At 46.0% G+C, this 17,928-nt stretch overlaps 2 protein-coding genes across 3 annotated transcripts in view; one reads left to right on the top strand and one right to left on the bottom strand.

Annotated features, from left to right (window-relative positions):
• Window positions 1–4,858, top strand: part of LOC120856726 (glutathione S-transferase Mu 1-like) — a 41,529-nt gene extending 36,671 nt beyond the window's left edge. For both annotated transcript variants that reach the window (XM_040232109.1, XM_040232110.1), the window contains exon 9: window positions 3,885–4,858. In XM_040232109.1, coding sequence (XP_040088043.1) covers window positions 3,885–3,974 — 90 coding nt within the window. In that variant the 3' untranslated portion in view covers window positions 3,975–4,858. The remainder of the gene's footprint in view (window positions 1–3,884) is intronic.
• Window positions 4,859–14,136: 9,278 nt separating this feature from the next.
• LOC120856724 (glutathione S-transferase Mu 5) lies at window positions 14,137–17,477 on the bottom strand. Its single transcript, XM_040232104.1, has 8 exons — window positions 17,331–17,477; window positions 16,839–16,914; window positions 16,211–16,275; window positions 15,444–15,525; window positions 15,260–15,360; window positions 14,851–14,946; window positions 14,652–14,762; window positions 14,137–14,334 (listed from the first exon to the last, which is right to left on the bottom strand). Exons 1-8 carry the CDS (start codon window positions 17,376–17,378, stop codon window positions 14,236–14,238), a joined length of 678 nt encoding a protein of 225 aa, XP_040088038.1. The 5' UTR covers window positions 17,379–17,477; the 3' UTR covers window positions 14,137–14,235.
• Window positions 17,478–17,928: the final 451 nt, after the last annotated feature.

The raw sequence follows: 17,928 nt of genomic DNA, 5'->3' as shown, positions 1-17,928 counted from the left end.
CAGTCCTGTGGCCACTGCTGAGTTTTCCAAATTTGCTGGCATATTGAGAGCAGCACTTTCACAGCATCATCTTTCAGGATTTGAAACAGCTCAACTGGAATTCCATTACCTCCACTAGCTTTGTTCGTAGTGATGCTTTCTAAGGCCCACTTGACTTCACATTCCAGGATGTCTGGCTCTAGATGACTGATCACACCATCGTGATTATCCAGGTTGTGAAGATCTTTTTTGTACAGTTCTTCTGTGTATTCTTGCCACCTCTTCTTAATATCTTCTGCTTCTGTTAGGTCCATACCACTTCTGTCCTTTATCGAGCCCATCTTTGCATGAAATGCTCCCTTGGTATCTCTAATTTTCTTGAAGAGATCTCTAGTCTTTCCCATTCTGTTGTTTTCCTCTATTTCTTTGCATTGATCACTGAAGAAGGCTTTCTTATCTCTTCTTGCTATTCTTTGGGACTCTGCATTCAGATGCTTATATCTTTCCTTTTCTCCTTTGCTTTTTGCTTCCCTTCTTTTCACAGCTATTTGTAAGGCCTCCCCAGACAGCCATTTTGCTTTTTTGCATTTCTTTTCCATGGGTATGGTCTTGATCTCTGTCTCCTGTACAATGTCACGAACCTCATTCCATAGTTCATTAGGCACTCTATCTACCAGATCTAGGCCCTTAAATCTATTTCTCACTTCCACTGTGTAATCATAAGGGATTTGATTTAGGTCATACCTGAATGGTCTAGCGGTTTTCCCTACTTTCTTTAATTTAAGTCTGAATTTGGCAATAAGGAGTTCATGATCTGAGCCACAGTCAGCTCCTGGGCTTGTTTTTGTTGACTGTATAGAGCTTCTCCATCTTTGGCTGCAAAGAATATAATCAATCTGATTTCGGTGTTGACCATCTGGTGATGTCCATGTGTAGAGTCTTCTCTTGTGTTGTTGGAAGTGGGTGTTTGCTATGACCAGTGCATTTTCTTGGCAAAACTCTATTAGTCTTTGCCCTGCTTCATTCCATATTCCAAGGCCAAATTTGCCTGTTACTCCAGGTGTTTCTTGACTTCCTACTTTTGCATTCCAGACCCCTATAATGAAAAGGACATCTTTTTTAGGTGTTAGTTCTAAAAGGTCTTTTAGGTCTTCATAGAACCGTTCAACTTCAGCTTCTTCAGTGTTACTGTTTGGGGCATGGACTTGGATTACCATGATATTGAATGGTTTGCCTTGGAGATGGACAGAGATCATTCTGTCGTTTTTGAGATTGCATGCACATACTGCATTTCAGACTCTTTTGTTGACCATGATGGCTACTCCATTTCTTCTGAGGGATTCCTGCCCACAGTAGTAGATACAATGGTCATCTGAGTTAAATTCACCCATTCCAGTCCATTTTAGTTCGCTGATTCCTAGAATGTCGATGTTCACTCTTGCCATCCCTTGTTTGACCACTTCCAAGGCCAAGAAGAAAGCTTGGCACTCAGTCACCTTCTCGGAGGTGGGAGAATCTATCATAATTTAGGGGGGACAGTACACTATATTCCAGACAACAGTGTTAAAGCTGTCAGTTCAAGGAAAGACACCAATCAGCCCCTGACCTATTCACCCAGCCTGAAACTTCCCAGGGTCTCTCCACTGGGTACTTTCTCAGTATCCCTGAACTGAGAAGTGAGGTACCTTTTCATCTACCACTGAATAAAATTCAGGATCATCAACCAAGATGATAAATCAGATCATGAGAGATTCACCCAAATTTGTACGCACGTGTAGAGAGGTGGACCGGCACAAGGGGCCTTGCTGGTAGCAAGGCTCCAGATCCTTGTAAAGTTTTGTTGAGGGGATGGAGTCTCCTCTGGGCCCCTCTGTGGTCAGCTGCTGGGAGCCAGCACGGGAGATCCTGCCCATGGCAAAGGTCATGAGGAAGAGGCCTGATGGGCAAAGGCGAGATCAGGCCTCGAGGGGCCCTCCTTCTCGAGCATCTTCCCCAAAACCAGAATCTGTCTGTTTTATTATTCATGACTTTCACCAACTCTTCTGATATTAACAGGGGGCTACCCCCGACCACCTTTCTCTGGAGAAAATCAACTTAGGGCTCTAGCTAATAAGTCTCCTGGACATGGGAGGAATATTTCAAATCAAACCCCCCTCTGTTAGCATTCTAGCTTGCTTGGCAGGTTTATCCAGACTCTTGCAGCTACGCATATGATTGTTCACAGTCTCTCAACTGTGAAAGGCCCGGGAAGCCTAAAACATAGAGCCTTTCGAAGAGTTAAAAGTTATTAGAGTAGTGCTGGTGTAGGATTTCATTAGTGGGCCAATGCTTCTTGCTAAGTTCCCATATCTCTTATCCACTGTGCACCTGGGAGTGCATTAGTTAATATAGTTGGAATGTAAGAAAAACAAGTGTAGCCTTGAAATTAACCACATCAGACCTTTGAGCTGATTGGTTCTTCCTTGTAACTCACTGCACCTTTGCTCCGTGAGAAATGTAACTCTGTTTAGCATTTTCTGAGGCTGACATAGATTAGAAATATAAAGAAAAAACACTTGAAGGGAAAATAAGTTTTCTGGTTGAGCAGCCTTTATCAAAAGAGGGTCATAAAATGTTCATAGGCCTCCAAGGCCAGAAGATAATGTACACAACATTGTTTATGGGAAAGGTATGCAGAAAAAATCCTGGTTTTGATAAAGACAAAACAGATGTAATGTTTGGGCTGACTCTGTATGACTTTGCATCTTTCATTTCCCTCTATGTACAAGTCAAGGTATAAAAGCTTCCCTGAAAAATAAAGTGACGGACCAGGATCAGTTCCACGAAAGCCTGGTTCCCCTGTGTTTTTCTTTCTTTCTCTCCTCTGTTTTCTTATCTGCAACATTCTTTCTTTATCTCTCTTGAAATCTCTTCACGGACACCGTTTCTCCTTCGGGTTCCCCTGGATCCTGCGGGGGCTGGACCCCGGCAGTCAGCAAAACCGTCCACTGGAAAGTAAAACCCACATAATGCAAAGCAGTGAGTTTCCCTTTTATTTGGGGACCTTACTGAGGACTATATCCTAGAACACAGCCTCTCAGATAGCTCTGGGGGAACCACTTTCAAGAGGCAGGGGAGGAGGTCTGGGAAATAGGAGTAATCAACTATACATCTTGGTAAAAGATTACTGCTAATCACCAAAAACCAGGGATCTCTAGTTAGTGATTTTAGTGCTTTTCTATATATGAAAAGATCTTGGGTGTGTATGTATGTGCAAATCTTGGGTGATTAGAGTTCTTCCTTAGATGCATCTTAACAGTCTAGGAACCATGTGTCCAAAACACAGAATATTTCATCTTTTTTTCCCCCCATCCTGAATTGCCTTCCTGGCACACTGTTGGTGGGTGACTTCCTTGAGTAGTGACTTAACTCTTTGTTTAACTGGATGATGAGTGAGCCTCCTGGTTCTTTTTGTTTTCAACTGTGAGGAAGGGGGTGCAGCAGAATGGGGAGAGAGAAAGGGGGCCAGAGGGAGCAGGCTGCATTCTAGCCATATTATTCATGAATTGTGTGATCATGACGGAGGTCCTGAACTTCTGTGTGGCTCGTTTCTCTTCTGATAAATGGTGGCAGTAGATCCCATTTTGCGGGACAGGGGCATAGAGATTCCAAACCTGTATCATCCTCTCTAGCGCCCAGCAGTGGGTGGAGTCTCCATTTGTGATGTCTTATCAAGATACCCCTTGAATTATAGGAAATTGGAAAACTTAACTTTGCAGAGCTGGGGACACCAGGAGGACTTTATTTTCCCCCAATATTTGACCCCACATGGAAGGGCTATATCTAGGTTCCAAACCTAGGGAGAACTCCATGAACACTACTGGGGCAGCAGACCTGAGGCCTGACCTTCTTTTTCCCACCCTCAGGGCCTGAAGAGGATCTCTGCCTACATGAAGTCTAGCCGCTTCCACCCAAACCCTATGTTTCTAAAGCTTGCCGTGTGGGGCAACAAGTAGTGCCTCCAACCAGGAGATGGGCGTGAGCAGCCAGTGCCCTGCAGACCAGATGCACCTTCCTGCACACAGAACCCTCTGTCTTCTTCTTTCTCTTTCTGTTCACTCTAGATGCTCTCTTGGCCCCCTTATCTCTCTCCCACACTCCTTTCCATTCCTACTTTAAAGATTCAGTTTCCCATAATTTTTGAGCAAATTTCCTCCCCCACCCCACATTATCTCTCCTGCACTGAAGCCACCCAAGCTGTCCTTCCCTTCCATGGTTGCTTCTGCTGGAGGAACCCATCCAGACCCCTGGCCCATAGTGCTCTGCTCTGAGCTCCCAGCGCTGCCCTGAGGACCAGACCTGGCCTGGTGTGCAGACCGTGCTTCCCAGTGTGGTTCCTGCCCCGCCTGTCTGATGCCCAGGAAAGCCTTCTCACACCTGCTGTGTCTTGTCTTACTCCCTCCTGGCTTCCTGGAGTCAGGAATGACTGTGCTGGGTGTGTAGGGGTGTCCACTTTCTCCTCTGCTGTCTACGGCAGGGCCACATGGATGGGCACGCGTGTGTGTGCAGAGGGGGTGGGGCTTGCATGTTCATTTCTATCTCCACTTCATGCACCTCCGTTCCTTAGCATCAAGTCTCTACAGAAGGAGGGCCCTTCTGCACCTGGTTGCCTCTTTAACTCAGCATTCATGGGCTGCCTCCTGTCAGCTTGCAGTACTTTGTGTCATGGTTCAGGGGACTCTCGGGTGCTGGGGAAGGAGTCTGAGTAGTCTGCTGATGGTGCAGGATCCTGGTGGATTCGCTTCTGTCACCCTTTCCTGAAAGCTTACCCTGCTTTAGATACCCTTCATGTGCATTCTTAAAATATATCTCAGTAAAGTCTGCCCCTACTATATTACAATCGTGTTTTACTTGTTTTCCTCTCCAGCTTGACCATAAAGTCACTGAGGAAAGAATCCATGTCTTATTTGACTTTATGTCTCTTATTTCTATTTTGCTGCCTGGCACATTAAATGTTTAATGAAAGTTGGAAATTTGAAAGAATTATCTCTAGTTAAAGCCCTGCAAAGTGTACAGGCATTATATGGATTTAGCGGTCTGGATATAGTTATCTCAGCCACTTGAGGTAAAGAATAAATTGCAGAAGATTTAAAATCTACAGGTCTGGGGGAAAGTCATTAGGTCTCATTAACTTAAGCATTTAGTAGGCTGTAACTGGCCCTTGTATAACTTGACCTGAAATGGGCAGGTCTAGTATAGCCACTCTGTGTGGTCAAAAGGTGGAGTGCCATTTTATATCAGGATGCCTGCACCTGCAAACTGCAAAAGTACTGCCTCAATACCTGAGGCATAACCTCAAGTCTTAGCTCAAAACAAGGAGTAACTTTAGAGAAGTTTCCTGTTGAGCAGTTCTCCAGTTGGTCATTTATTGCAGTTTAAATAAACAGAGAACAGTAAGAATAATTGTAAAGTCTTTAAGAATTATATGATTAAAGAGAAAACTGGTATGACAGGAAAAAAAAAAAAAAAAAAAGCCCAGTAAAAGAGAGCAGCCAAGATGGTGTAGTATTAAGACTCTGAGCTCACCTTCCGTCATGAGCACACCAAAAGTCACAACTATCTGCAGAAGATGCATCAATCAAAAAGACTGGGACCTACCAGAAAAGATCTATAACTAAAAGACATAAAGAAGGAACCACGCTAAGACAGGTAGGCAGGGAGCACTTCTGCTATCATGAAATCCCATACCTCCCATGGGGGTGACCCACTAACCTGAGAATCATTATATTGCATACGTTCTCCCATGCGTGGGCTAAGTAACTTCAGTCGTGTCTGACTCTTTGTGACCCCATGGACTGTAGCCCACCAGGCTCCTCTGTCCATGGGATTCTCTAGGCAAGAATACTGGGGTAGGTTGCCATTTCCTCCTCCAAGGGATCTTCCCAACCCAGGGATCAAACCTGCATCTTCTGCATTGCAGGCAGGTTCTTTACCACTAGCACCACCTGGAAAGCCCAGTTCTCCTACAGAGGAACTGTTTTTGTTCACTACCAATATATTTTTATTGAAATATGGAATGTAAACAGTTTTTTTTTTTTAAAAAAACAATCTAACCTTATAGAAATATATGACATTATTAAAAAGTTAATAAAGATTCTAAAGGGTGATGGGGTAGACATATTGAGCTTCACCCTAGCTGTGAGGTCCCCAGAACTGTGGCATGACGCTGTGGCTGGGGATAGGAGACTGCTTGTAAAGCATGAGTGAGAGTTGAGCCCCACAACACGCTCCCCACCTGGGAGTCCAACACTGGGAAGATGAGCCCCTAGAGAGTCTAGCTTTGAAGGCCAATGGGGAATAACTGTAGGGGCGCCATAGGCCTGGAGGGAATGGGATTTCACTCTGAAAGGGTTTACACAAACCAGAGGGACCCCTGAAGCACTGGCCTCAGCCAATTAAGAGGCTGGGACCCGCAGTATCACAGATGCCCAAGGACTCTTAAAGCAGAATCAAGGGGCACAGTTAGGAGGTGGTCTGTGTCAAGTCAAGAGACTGGTCTGCACTACAAGAAGTTCCTGGCTTACCCCTGGATCCTGACCATCAGGTGCATTGGTTTCTCTCGCACTGACCTGAAATTACCTGCTAATAATACAAGTTCCATGCCTAGTATTCCTCCATCGTTGTTGTATCAGCAGAGAAAGATGAAGCTGATAGAGATCCCAAGCTAGCAGCCTACAGAAAATGGAAGTTTATTCTTTCATGTCCCATGACGAATAGGCCAGGCTGTTGAGGCAGCTCTGCTCCATGAAGTTATTCAGGAACTGAAGCTCATTTCATCCTGTGGCTCTGCCATTAGCAAGGTTGCTTCCTCATTTCCTTGGTAGCAGATGTAACATGGGTATGGGAAAGAAAACAGAGCAAACCTAAGGAGGCAACTTCCCGGTATACAAGTGAGGCAGAAGTTGCAAACATCACGACTGATCACATCCCATTTGCGATCAGAGTCACAGGGTAGACACATATTTCAACAGAAAAATAGATTTGGTGGCCAGTTTCAGTCTCTCCCACACCCAGGAGAGAGAGGATAAAGGTTAAACCCAAGACAAGGAGAAACCTTTAAGGCAGTGGTTTCAAGCAGGGAGAATAGAAAGCAAAGTATTAAAGATAAGATCTTTATCTTCAGATAGACCAAAGGGGAGTGGAGTATTCTTTAGTGTTCCTTGTTGAAACAGGAAAATAATTTTTTAAAGGTATCGGCAGCTCACTAAATCTCTGGGGAGGCCAGGGAGTTGGCATTGGAAGCTGGGTAACTAGGAAGGGTGCCTAACCACATGGGGGGCTGTCCTGGAGACGACCCCACAGCCACTGCGGGGCACAGATGCTGGAGCTCCCACCTGTGTCGTGTGGTGCCGGATGTGAAGGTCTCATCACTGCTGCCTCCAGCATCCTGATCCCTCCACCACTACCTGTGCCAGATAAATGCTCAGGGTCTGCTTCTTTAGAACTGAGGTCCTGTACTACCGTGTGCAGTTAATAGAACCTGGGTCCCAGGCCTTTACCTCAGCCACAAGGGAGGCTGCAAAAGCAGGTGAATTCATTAGAATTAAGTTCTGCTGTGTATAACTAAATAATAACAGTGGCTTATAGACTTCCCTGGCAGTCCAGTGATTAGGAGTCCACCTACCAGTACAGGGGACATGGGTGTGATCCCTGGTCTGGGAAGATGTCACATGCTGCAGGGCAACTGAGTCCATAAACCACAACTACTGAGCCTGCACTCTAGGGTCCAGAGGCTGCAACAAGAGAAGCCACTGCAAGGAGAAGCCTGAGCACTGCAACTATAGAGTAGCCCCCGCTCACCACAATGAGAAAAAGCCCATGCACAGCAACAAAGACTCTGCACAGCCAAAGATTATATACATATGTATAAAAACAGTGGCTTAAATAGGACAGGAGTTTATTTCTCATGTGAAAAAAGCTCTGGAGGTAAATAGTTAAGCACTAGGAATGCTGGCTTCATAGTAGTCTTAATGACTTAGCTTTTTAACTTTATGCTTCATCATCCTGAATGGGTGTTTTCCATTCTCTATGTTGCCTCATAGACACAAAACAGCTGCTAAAGCCCTGTCACATCTGCTTTGCAAACAGCAGGAGGGAGAAAGAGGAGTGGGTCTTGCTCTTTCCCTCTTACAGAAAAACTTTCTGGAAGTAACACATAACACTTCTATTTATATCTCATTAGCTAGAACTTCATCATTTTAGAAATGACATCTTCTGCCTGGGAAGTAACATGCCCAGCAGGAGTGGAGATTCTGTGACCACAGAAGATGGGGACATGGATATCGAGAGTCAACTAGCAGTCTTCTACCTGCGGGAGGTGGGACCTGTAGTCTGAGAAATTCCCCACCTGTGAGAAGGATGTTTAAAAGATGCAGAGGACGGACACCTAACAGAAACATCCTTTTGCACATGTGCGTTTCCAGTCATCACTACCATCACCACAACAGGACACTCACGCCTACTGTAATACAACCATCCCTGTACAAACAAAAATACATCCACCCTCTTTCACCGAAACAGGGACAACCCAGTGTCATCAACTACTGCATCCAGCTCCAAGTCTGGGGTAACATTCATATTGAAATTCTGAAAATGCCAGACTAAAGCATAAGGTCAATGACTCCCAATTCAGTCCATACAAAATATTAAGGGAATGGGAGGTAGAAAAAAGGCAAAATTAGATGAGCTCTGTAATTTAATAGAAAACAGCCTACACTCACATTTGCAAGTAAGCTGTTTTGCCTTTATCTACCACGCATATAGGGGCTTCCCAGGCGGCTCAGTGGTAAAGAATCCATCTGCCAATGCAGGAGATGTGGGTTCGATCTGTGGGTCGGGAAGATCCCCTGGAGGAGGAAATGGCAACCCACTCCAGTATTCTTCCCTGGAAAAATCCCATAGACAGAGGAGACTGGCAGGCCACAGTCCATAGGGTTGCAAAGAGTTGAACATGATTGAGCACTTGTATTTTTGTTGTTGTTGTTGTTTGTTTTTACCACATATATGCCCTTCTATGGGCTTCCCTCATAGCTCAGTCAGTAAAGAATCTGCCTGCAATGCAGGAGACCTGGGTTCGATCCCTGGGTCGGGAAGATCCTCTGGAGAAGGAAATGGCAATCCACTCCAGTATTCTTGCCTGGAAAACCCCATGGACAGAGGAGCCTGGTGGGCTACAGTCCATGGGGCCACAAGAGTCGGACATGACTTAGTGACTAAACTACCACATGCCCTTTGGAATCTCTAGCCAGAGATTCCAAAGAGATACTGCATAGTAAAGCTTTTACACTAAACATCTATATCTGCAAACTAAAGTTACTCCCTGGATCGGCTCTTGTGTCCCTCCCTCTGGTGACCTCACTTTCAGGTTCGCTGTTACCCCACTTTCTTAGTCTACCACCTGACTGATGATAGACACACAGAGACCAGCCTGCTCTATATAGCAACTCAAGACTTGGAAGCAAAGAAGAAGGTCCAGTCCTGGTGGATTCCATGACAAGTCTTCCCGAATATGCCCATGATTCTATTCCTGTTAATCAGACCTGGCTTTTCCCAACTCTTCCCAACACAATCCCCCGAGAAAGCACAGTCCTGTCTAAAAGACCCAACAGCCACTCTGCATTTCCTACATTCTACTTTTTTCCCATTTTAAACATAATTCTGGAAAGAAGCAGATCGGGTTTCAGTCATGGTTTACAAAAATTTGTTAGTACTATTGGAAACATTTCACCACAGAAGATAAAGTACAGATCTGCCTCATTTTCCCTCCAACGTCTCACCCAGCATGCGGATTATCCTGTTGGTTTTAGTCTCACCTCTCCCCACCACTGGAAACACTCCTAGTGACAATACCTCAGGCTGGCCCTCTGCCTCTACGTGTCTTCTGCACAGCAGCACCTATTCGTTTGCAATTCAAACATACATACGTCTATTTAATCTTTTCTTCTGGATTTAAGTCTCACGTGTGACACACCTATAATTATTTTTATTGAAAATCCTCCTCAAACACAAAGAGCTCATACCTGCTGGTCCTCAGTGATGTTTCATTGCAATCTGGCCTAAGCAAGCAGCAGACCAGGCCATGAAATCTCATCACCCACTCTCCAGCCTCAGAATTCTTGGCTGATCTCTGGAACCTCCCTGAACCTGATCTTCTGTGCTCCCTCCAAGCACTTCTGCCATCTACTTCAAGAACAGGGCATTCTGTGTTGTGTTTTATCTCCCAATCTGAACAGAGTGAAATTCTTAAGGTTCCTTGAGACCATTAAGCACTTTTCTGAAGCAAACTCTTCTTTATTCTTTCCATTTTCATTAGAAGGGAATCAATGCATTGTTGTGTCTACTCTGAGTCAGGCTCTACACAAGCTCCAAATAAAATCTGCTTAAGTCACTGTCCCTGCTCTCAGGCAATATATTGTTCAATGGCAGAGATAGACATTTAAGCCAGCAACTAGAGTTCAGTAAGTGCTGACAGAGGAAAACATTGAATCCTATAGGAACAGGGATTTAAAGTCAGTGCACTGAAATTAGCTGGGTGGAAGGTGGAGGAACGTCACTCAGGAGAAACCAAATCTCAGTGGCTTAATGCATGTTTATTTCTTGCTCACCCTTCCTGTCCACTGCAGTCAACAGCCCCTGGTTTTCCTGGTCTGTCAGAGACCCAGACTGATGGAGGCTTCCACAGCAGTCTGAAGTAGACAGGTTCACTCACACAGTGGCTTTTAAATTTTTTGCCCAGAAAATGTGTAATTTCCACTGTGTTTAATTGGCCAAAGCAAGTCAGAATGTTAAATTTAAGTTCAAGAGGGAAGTAACACTTCTCTAAAAGGGAAACAATCATAAATCATTGGTGACAATCACTAATACTTCCCAGAGAGATTATCAGTTGTGGCTCCCTCAGGTAGGGGCTTCTCAGCTTACCTTATATGGTGAATAGGCATTAGGCAGGCTTAGCTGGCCAGAACAAAAGCATTCCAGGCAGAGAGAACAGCAAGTGCAAAGCGTGAAGATAAAAGAACATGGTGCTTTTAGATAATTTGTAAGTTTATGTAACATTCATCCATTCTAAATGCTTTAGAAATACTGGCTTATTCCTGACAAGGTCCAGTGGCCGGGGGTGGAGGCAGGAGGGTGGGGGGAAGGGGGGGTGGGTTGCTGGTTTGTTTGTCAGAGAAGGCACAGGAGGCCAGAGTTTACTGTAGTGAGGCCAGAGTTTACTCTAGCAAGGCCAGGATCCCAACACAGGCAGCCTGACTCTGGAGTCTAGGGTATTCAGAAAAGCTAGAACCCAATGCTCCAGGGAAAGGGCTGGACATCTGCCAAGAGATGTAGCTGGAGAGGAAGCAGAGGTCAGGCTATGAAAGGTTTTGCAAACTGGAGGAGACTGTCTTTTTCTGAAGGCCTAAGAAGCCATTAGCCATATTCAAGAAGCAGTGATGTGAGCAAACTTACACATTAGGAAAATCACTGGCTAAATGTTACTTCCTCCCTCCTCTACCATCCACCTGGACTCCTTAAATCCCTTTGATCCACATGGCTTACTGTACCACCTAGTCCTGCAGCTGAGGGATAAGGAAAATGTAATTTCTGTACCAAGTCCAAGTGTTTTAATAAGCTGTTAAACTACTTTTAAAGGCAGATCCATTTCTGTACACTTCACCTATTCCATCCATGAAATAACTCTACAAATTTTTCTTGACTCACATAAGCTATTTCCTTCTGAACTGGAAATGCCTTTATCTAGCTGCTCAATAATGAATACAAATGAAGTTCTCTACTTTTGGCGGAACTTCTCCACCACATTCAGCCATCACAAGTTTTTTGTTTTAAGAAGTTCTGACTGATGCTACTTGCACAAACCCATCACTAGTCGACTAGTTTCACATTTGTGCGATCTCTGTGCCTCTGGGGTGACAGGGTGTCCACTTTCCTTCTTTGCTTGAAGGCAGCCATTGTGAGAGCATTCTCTTCTTGCCCATCTTAGAACTAGAGTCAGGGGCAGTTGGGACCTGGGGGAGCCACATCTCCCCATTGTATTACTTTTGCTGTAGTTTATTAGAAGTCATAGGTCCTACCCACACTCAAAGGGAGAGGATTTCACAAGAGCCTGAGTACCAGGAGGTGGGATTATGAGGGCCATTTTAAAGTCTGTTCACCAAAGAGGCAAAGAAATGAAAAACTGGCCCTTCAGTCCCTGGAGAAAGGAATCTTGGGAAAAAGTGTCCACCAGCAAGAAATCCTTGTCAATTTCCCAAGCTTTTCCAATACTTTATAAACTTTAAATTTGTTCATCTGAAAAATGGTCCTCTTACTGGTATAAATTTCAATTTCTTGAATTATAAACATCTTTTTAACTTTTGGGCCATCAATATTTCTATTTCCGTAAGTCATCTGTCTATAGCTTTTGTTCACTTTTAAAAAACTGAATTACCAGGACTTCCCTGGTGGTCCAGTGGCTAAGACTCTGAGCTCCCAGTGCAGGGGGCCCAGGTTCGATCCCTGGTTAGGGAGCTAGATCCCACATGCTACAACTAAGACCCAGAGCAGCCAAATAAATAAATAAAATTAAAAAAAAAAAAACTGAATTACCTCCATAATGATATCACTTCACACCAGTCAGAATGTCATCATTAAAAGTCTACATATAATAAATGCTGAAGTGGGTGTAGAGAAATGGGAACCGTCTACACTATTGGTGGGAATATAAATTGGTGCAGCCAACATGGAGAACAGCATGAAAGTGTTAGTAGTTCAGTTGTCTCCAAGTCTCTGTAACCACATGGACTGTAGCCCACCAGGCTCCTCTGTCCAAGCAATTCTCCAGTCAAGAATACCGGAGTAGGTAGCCATTCCCTTCTCCAGGGGATCTTCCCAACACAGGGGTCAAATCCCATCTCCTGCATCACAGATTCTTTACTGTCTGAGCCACCAGGGAAGCCCAGAGAACAGTACAGAAGTTCCTTAAAAAACTAAAAATAGAGCTGCAATATGATCCAACAATATTACTCCTGGGCACACACCCAGAAAAGATGAAATTTCTACTTTGAAAAGATACATGCTCAGTGCTCCTAGCAGCACTATTTACAACAGCCAAGACATGGACACAAACTAAATTCCACTGACAGATGAATGGATGAAAAAGATGTAGTACATATATATATATATATATATATATATATATACACGGTGGAATATTACTCAGACATAACAAAAGAATTAAACAACACTGTTTGCAGCAACATGGATGGACCTAGAGATTATCACACCAAGTCAGAGAAATGATATCACTTATATGTGCTGCTGCTGCTGCCCATCTAAAAAATCGATACAAATGAACATAAAAAATAAATTTATGGTTACCAAAGTGAAAAGGTGGGGGTAATGGGAGGGAATAGATTAGGAGTTTGGGATTAACTGACAGACACTACTATATATAAAATAAATAATAATGACCTATTGTATGGCACAAGGAATTATGTTTAAGGAAGGCCTTGATGATTTCAGTTCAGTCGCTCAGTCATGTCTGACTCTTGGCAACCCCAAGAACCACAGCATGCCAGGCCTCCCTATCCATCACCAACTTCCAGAGTTTACCCAAACTCATGTCCATAGAGTCAGTGATGCCATCTAACCATCTCATCCTCTGTCATCCCCTTCTCCTCCTGCCTTCAGTCTTTCCTAACACCGGGTCTTTTCAAATGAGTCAGCTCTTTGCATCAGGTGGCCAAAATATTGGAGTTTCAGCTTCAACATCAGTCCTTCCAGTGAACACCCAGGACTGATTTCCTTTAGGATGGACTGGTTGAATCTCCCTGCAGTCCAAGGGTCCGTTTCTATCTCCAGTTCGAGTCCATAGTACCACACAATTTTACTTGAAATCTTCCCAAATCTACCACACAACTTTACTTGAAGACTTCACCAAGTCTTCACAGGGGGTACAGTCTCATTTAACAACCTGTTATCTAGGCTATGAAATCTCACCTTACTCTCAAGGTCTGGGCAAGAGCTTCTAGCCCTTGAACTCAGGTGTAGGGTAGGCAAACGCCAATTTGCAGTGATTGAATTCACATGTCCTTACTCCCCTTTGGCCTTTATTCCCAGCAGAATCAAGCTGGACACCAGTAGCCTGAATGCTATTTATTGAAAAGAGCAGGAAAGAGGGGGTACAAGTATTCTACGGACGGAATGGAACAAGACAAGCAGTATAAGCCTGCCTCCTGCTCAGCAGATTCTCCTGTTGCCCCACTGGGCCATCTTGTTGTTGACAGGCATCTTAAGGAAGCGGTCAGACTGCATGTAGGTAGCTATTTTCTCCAAAGCCTGAAGGGAAAGCACACCAAATCTTATAAAGACTCTAACCCAGGCCAAAAGACCCATTTCAAAACAGTAGCATTCGCATGCTGCCTGCCCCATGTCCCTCATCCCCACCACTTCTTATAGACAGTGCCTTCAAGGTATAGAAGGAAGCCAGGGCCTTCCCAAGACTTAAAGGTTTAGAGGTGTCCAACCACTGATCCTTTTAGGCAAAAGTTGGTGTTAGGCAAGACTATACAACAATGGGGTCCCTTGAGGGCCCAGGCCAGCCTGTGTTTTTTATGAGAAAGGTGCAAGGGGCATTCCATTCCCAGTGAGCTCACCTCAAAACGACACATGAAAGCCTTCAGATTCGGAAATTCATCCAGGCACTTGGGCTCAAACATACGGTTCTGATCTAAGACATCATAGGTGAGGAAATCCACAAAGGTGAGCTACAGGGACAATAAGATCATCAGGTCTGGGGAGTTCATTAATACCTGCAGAGTCAGAAAAGGATCCCCTCCCTTTCCTTTCTTCTACCTTTTCCCCTGCAAACCAGGAGTATTTCCCCAGGAACAAGGAGAACTGTTTCAGTTGTCCAGGTAGCTGTTCCAAGTACCGAGGCTTCAGCTTTTCCTGGGGGAGAAGTAAAAGTGAAAGTGAGAACAGCTGCCATCATCTCCATGAATCAGGGCATGGGCCAGTGATGGACACTTAGCAGCCCTTTCTCCATGCCTTCAGGAAGAGGTGGCAGATGGAAAGGAGGGATGTGGAAAGAAGAAGGGCCAACACCAGAGTTACATGACAAACAAATCCTCCAGAAGAAAGAGTTCTGTTTCTTATTCTGACAGACTTGGTGGGAAGGTAGCAGCAGCAGAATGGGGCAGATTTAACCCTTGAGTTCCTAAAGGCTCCTTTTTCTTGATGCCTTCCTGTTCAGGAAACTCACGTGGTCAGGGTTGTAGCAGAGTTGTACCAGTTGCATGCGAAAATCCATTATTTGGTTCTCCATGATGTCCACTCGAATCCTTTCCTCTTCAGTGTCACCGCCTGTAGACCAAATGACAGGAAATCACCCTTGGCTTTCCATTCCCAGTGAGCTCCCCTCACACCACCAGCCCTACCCCACTCACACATATTGTGCTTGCGGGCGATGTAGCGCAAGATGGCATTGCTCTGGGTGAGCCTGTTCTTACCATCCATGAGATAGGGCAGCTGGAAAGACAAGGACAGGCCAAATGAACACCCCTCTCTTGCCTCCCTGCCCCTCTCTCTTGGAAAAGAAGGCTTGCAGGGAAGAGAACAGTAGAGAGAAAATGCTGCATTAGAAGAAAGAAGAAAGTAAAAGGTAGCAACTGAGTCTACACTTGATTCTAGACAGGGGTGCTTTACTGTGTGTGTGTTTGTGTACGGGTATGTGCACGCTATGCACTTTTTCTCCGAATTAGGCTTTTAAATGCATAAAACAAATTACACATATTACATAATTTATATGACATTAAAAGAACAAAATTCTAAGAGTAATGTGTGCCAATGAATGCATTAAATAACAAGAAGATGTAATGACTATCATACTTTCAAAGTATGATAAGTGTAAATAATATTTATTTATAATATCTGCAGCACATGTAATGCAAAAATACCCAGTCACAGGCTTGGCTAATAATCAAGGCCACATTGCCTACATTCACAACAGAAGGAACTGTTCACTTCTAGCTAGTAGTTAGTAGAAATGCAAATGTAATTTGTTCTCCATCCAAGTCTAAGGACCCCCTGAATTCTATCTATTCTATCGAGATGAAGAGCCCTTATTCTACAAACCACTAGAGGAGAGAGGAAAGGAGCAAGGATATAGTTGAAGCCCTTCCCTTCTGCCCCCTCTTCTCCTAAAACCACCTACGTTAGGAAAGTCCAGGTCTAGTTTGAATTTCACATCCAGCCACTGGCTCTTATCATAGTCAGGAGCTGTAAGAGAAAGAATGAAGTGCGATCCAACCAGCTTAATATCCCACCTGAGGAGCGTGGAAAGATTTAGAGACACACTCTAGTTCCAATTCCTCACAAGTGTGCTAAGTCGCCTCAGTGTGGCTGACTCTGCGACCCTGTGGACTATAGCCTGCCAGGCTCCTCTGTCCATGGGATTCTCCAGGCAAGAACTGGAGTGGGTTGCCATGCCCTCCTCCAGCGGATCTTCCTGACCCAGGGATCGAACCCACATCTCATGTCTCCTGCATTGTCAGGCAGGTTCTTTATCACTAGCGCCACCTGGGAAGCCCAATACCCCACATACCCAGACCCCAAAAGCTTAGCCATTACCATCAGTGTTAAGGCAGAATTGGGCTACGGCAGGAAGAAAATTCCCAGCTCTCTCCCCACACTAAACACAGCAGAGCGCTCCCAGGTGACTGGTGGCAGAAGTCCCACCCGACCTTGGCGTGATGCCACCCTCTGGGCACAAGAAGACAGCAACAGTAGGAAGACCTGCTCGGCTCAACGCGGCGTCGCACCGGCACCTAGTGAAGCATTACCTTCCCCGCACGTGTATCTTTTCTCTTCATAGGATGTATCCGTGAACTCCAGGAGCATGCGGATGGCGTGCGCCAGCTGATGGGTCGGGGAAGAGGGGTGGGGGTGGGGAAAGCTGTGTGTCAGCACCTGCGCACCTTCCCCCTGTCCCACCCCCAACATCCTCCACCCCTCACTCCCAACGTCCCTGCTAGGGCTGCCGAGACGCCGCATCCCGCCGGCATGGGGTGGTTAAGCAGCTCCCGAGACCTACCGCGGGCTGGCTTGCTGCCCTAAGCCCCTCTCCCCCAAGGCCAGCTTCTCCAACGGCGGGGCCGGGAGGGTCTCCGCGGCCCCGGAGCTCGCAGGGGGCCGGCCGCGCACCGTTGCGCAGCGCGGCGTAGGAGGTGCGGCGTAGGAGGTTTGGCCTCGGAGAACGCTGACCAAGAGGAGCCCCCGCTACCTCCGCGTCAGTCTCCCAGACCGAGTGGCTTAGCCGCTGAGACCGCACTCACCCCGCGAATATCCCAGTACCCTAGAACCATAGACTTTGACGAAGCCATGTCGGTATCGCCCGGGTGCCTTCGCGCACTGGTGGTAGACGGCCACCGGGAGGGGCTTTATACCCGTCGTAGGTAGGGGGTGCCAACGTGCGCGCCCTGACTCCGCCCCCACCGTCGTCCCCACCCCCCACCCCGCCCCCTCCCCACCCTCCGAGTGTCCGCTTGGCTGTGCCCGCGCGACTTCTGCAGTTCCTGGGGTTGGGGGAGGATACTCCCGAGGCTAGACCCGTGAGGAGAATGGCCGGGCCCTGTGATTGAGTCTCTGTACTTTCCGCGCGTGAAGCCGCACTCTGTTTAATAGTTCAGTCAGAGTGGGATGGGGCTGAGCCCTAGCAGTTCAGGCCGTGAGGACCGTTACCCTAGCTGCCATAAATATTTATCTAGTGGGGATGGGAGGTTTGGGGGGAGGTGGGCAGGCACCAGGAGTCGACAGAGGCTGACCATCAGGAATCGCTCTCTTTGGCGTGTGCACAGAGTGTGGATGGCGAGGAGTTCTGAGCTACTGGGTAGGTGCCTGGCCTGGCCTCTGCAGCACAGACACTTAGAACAG

The sequence above is a fragment of the Oryx dammah genome, unplaced genomic scaffold (genome assembly GCF_014754425.2).
Source record: "Oryx dammah isolate SB20612 unplaced genomic scaffold, SCBI_Odam_1.1 HiC_scaffold_28, whole genome shotgun sequence".
Classification (NCBI taxonomy): Eukaryota; Metazoa; Chordata; class Mammalia; order Artiodactyla; family Bovidae; genus Oryx; species Oryx dammah.
This window is presented reverse-complemented; position numbering and strand designations above follow the sequence as displayed.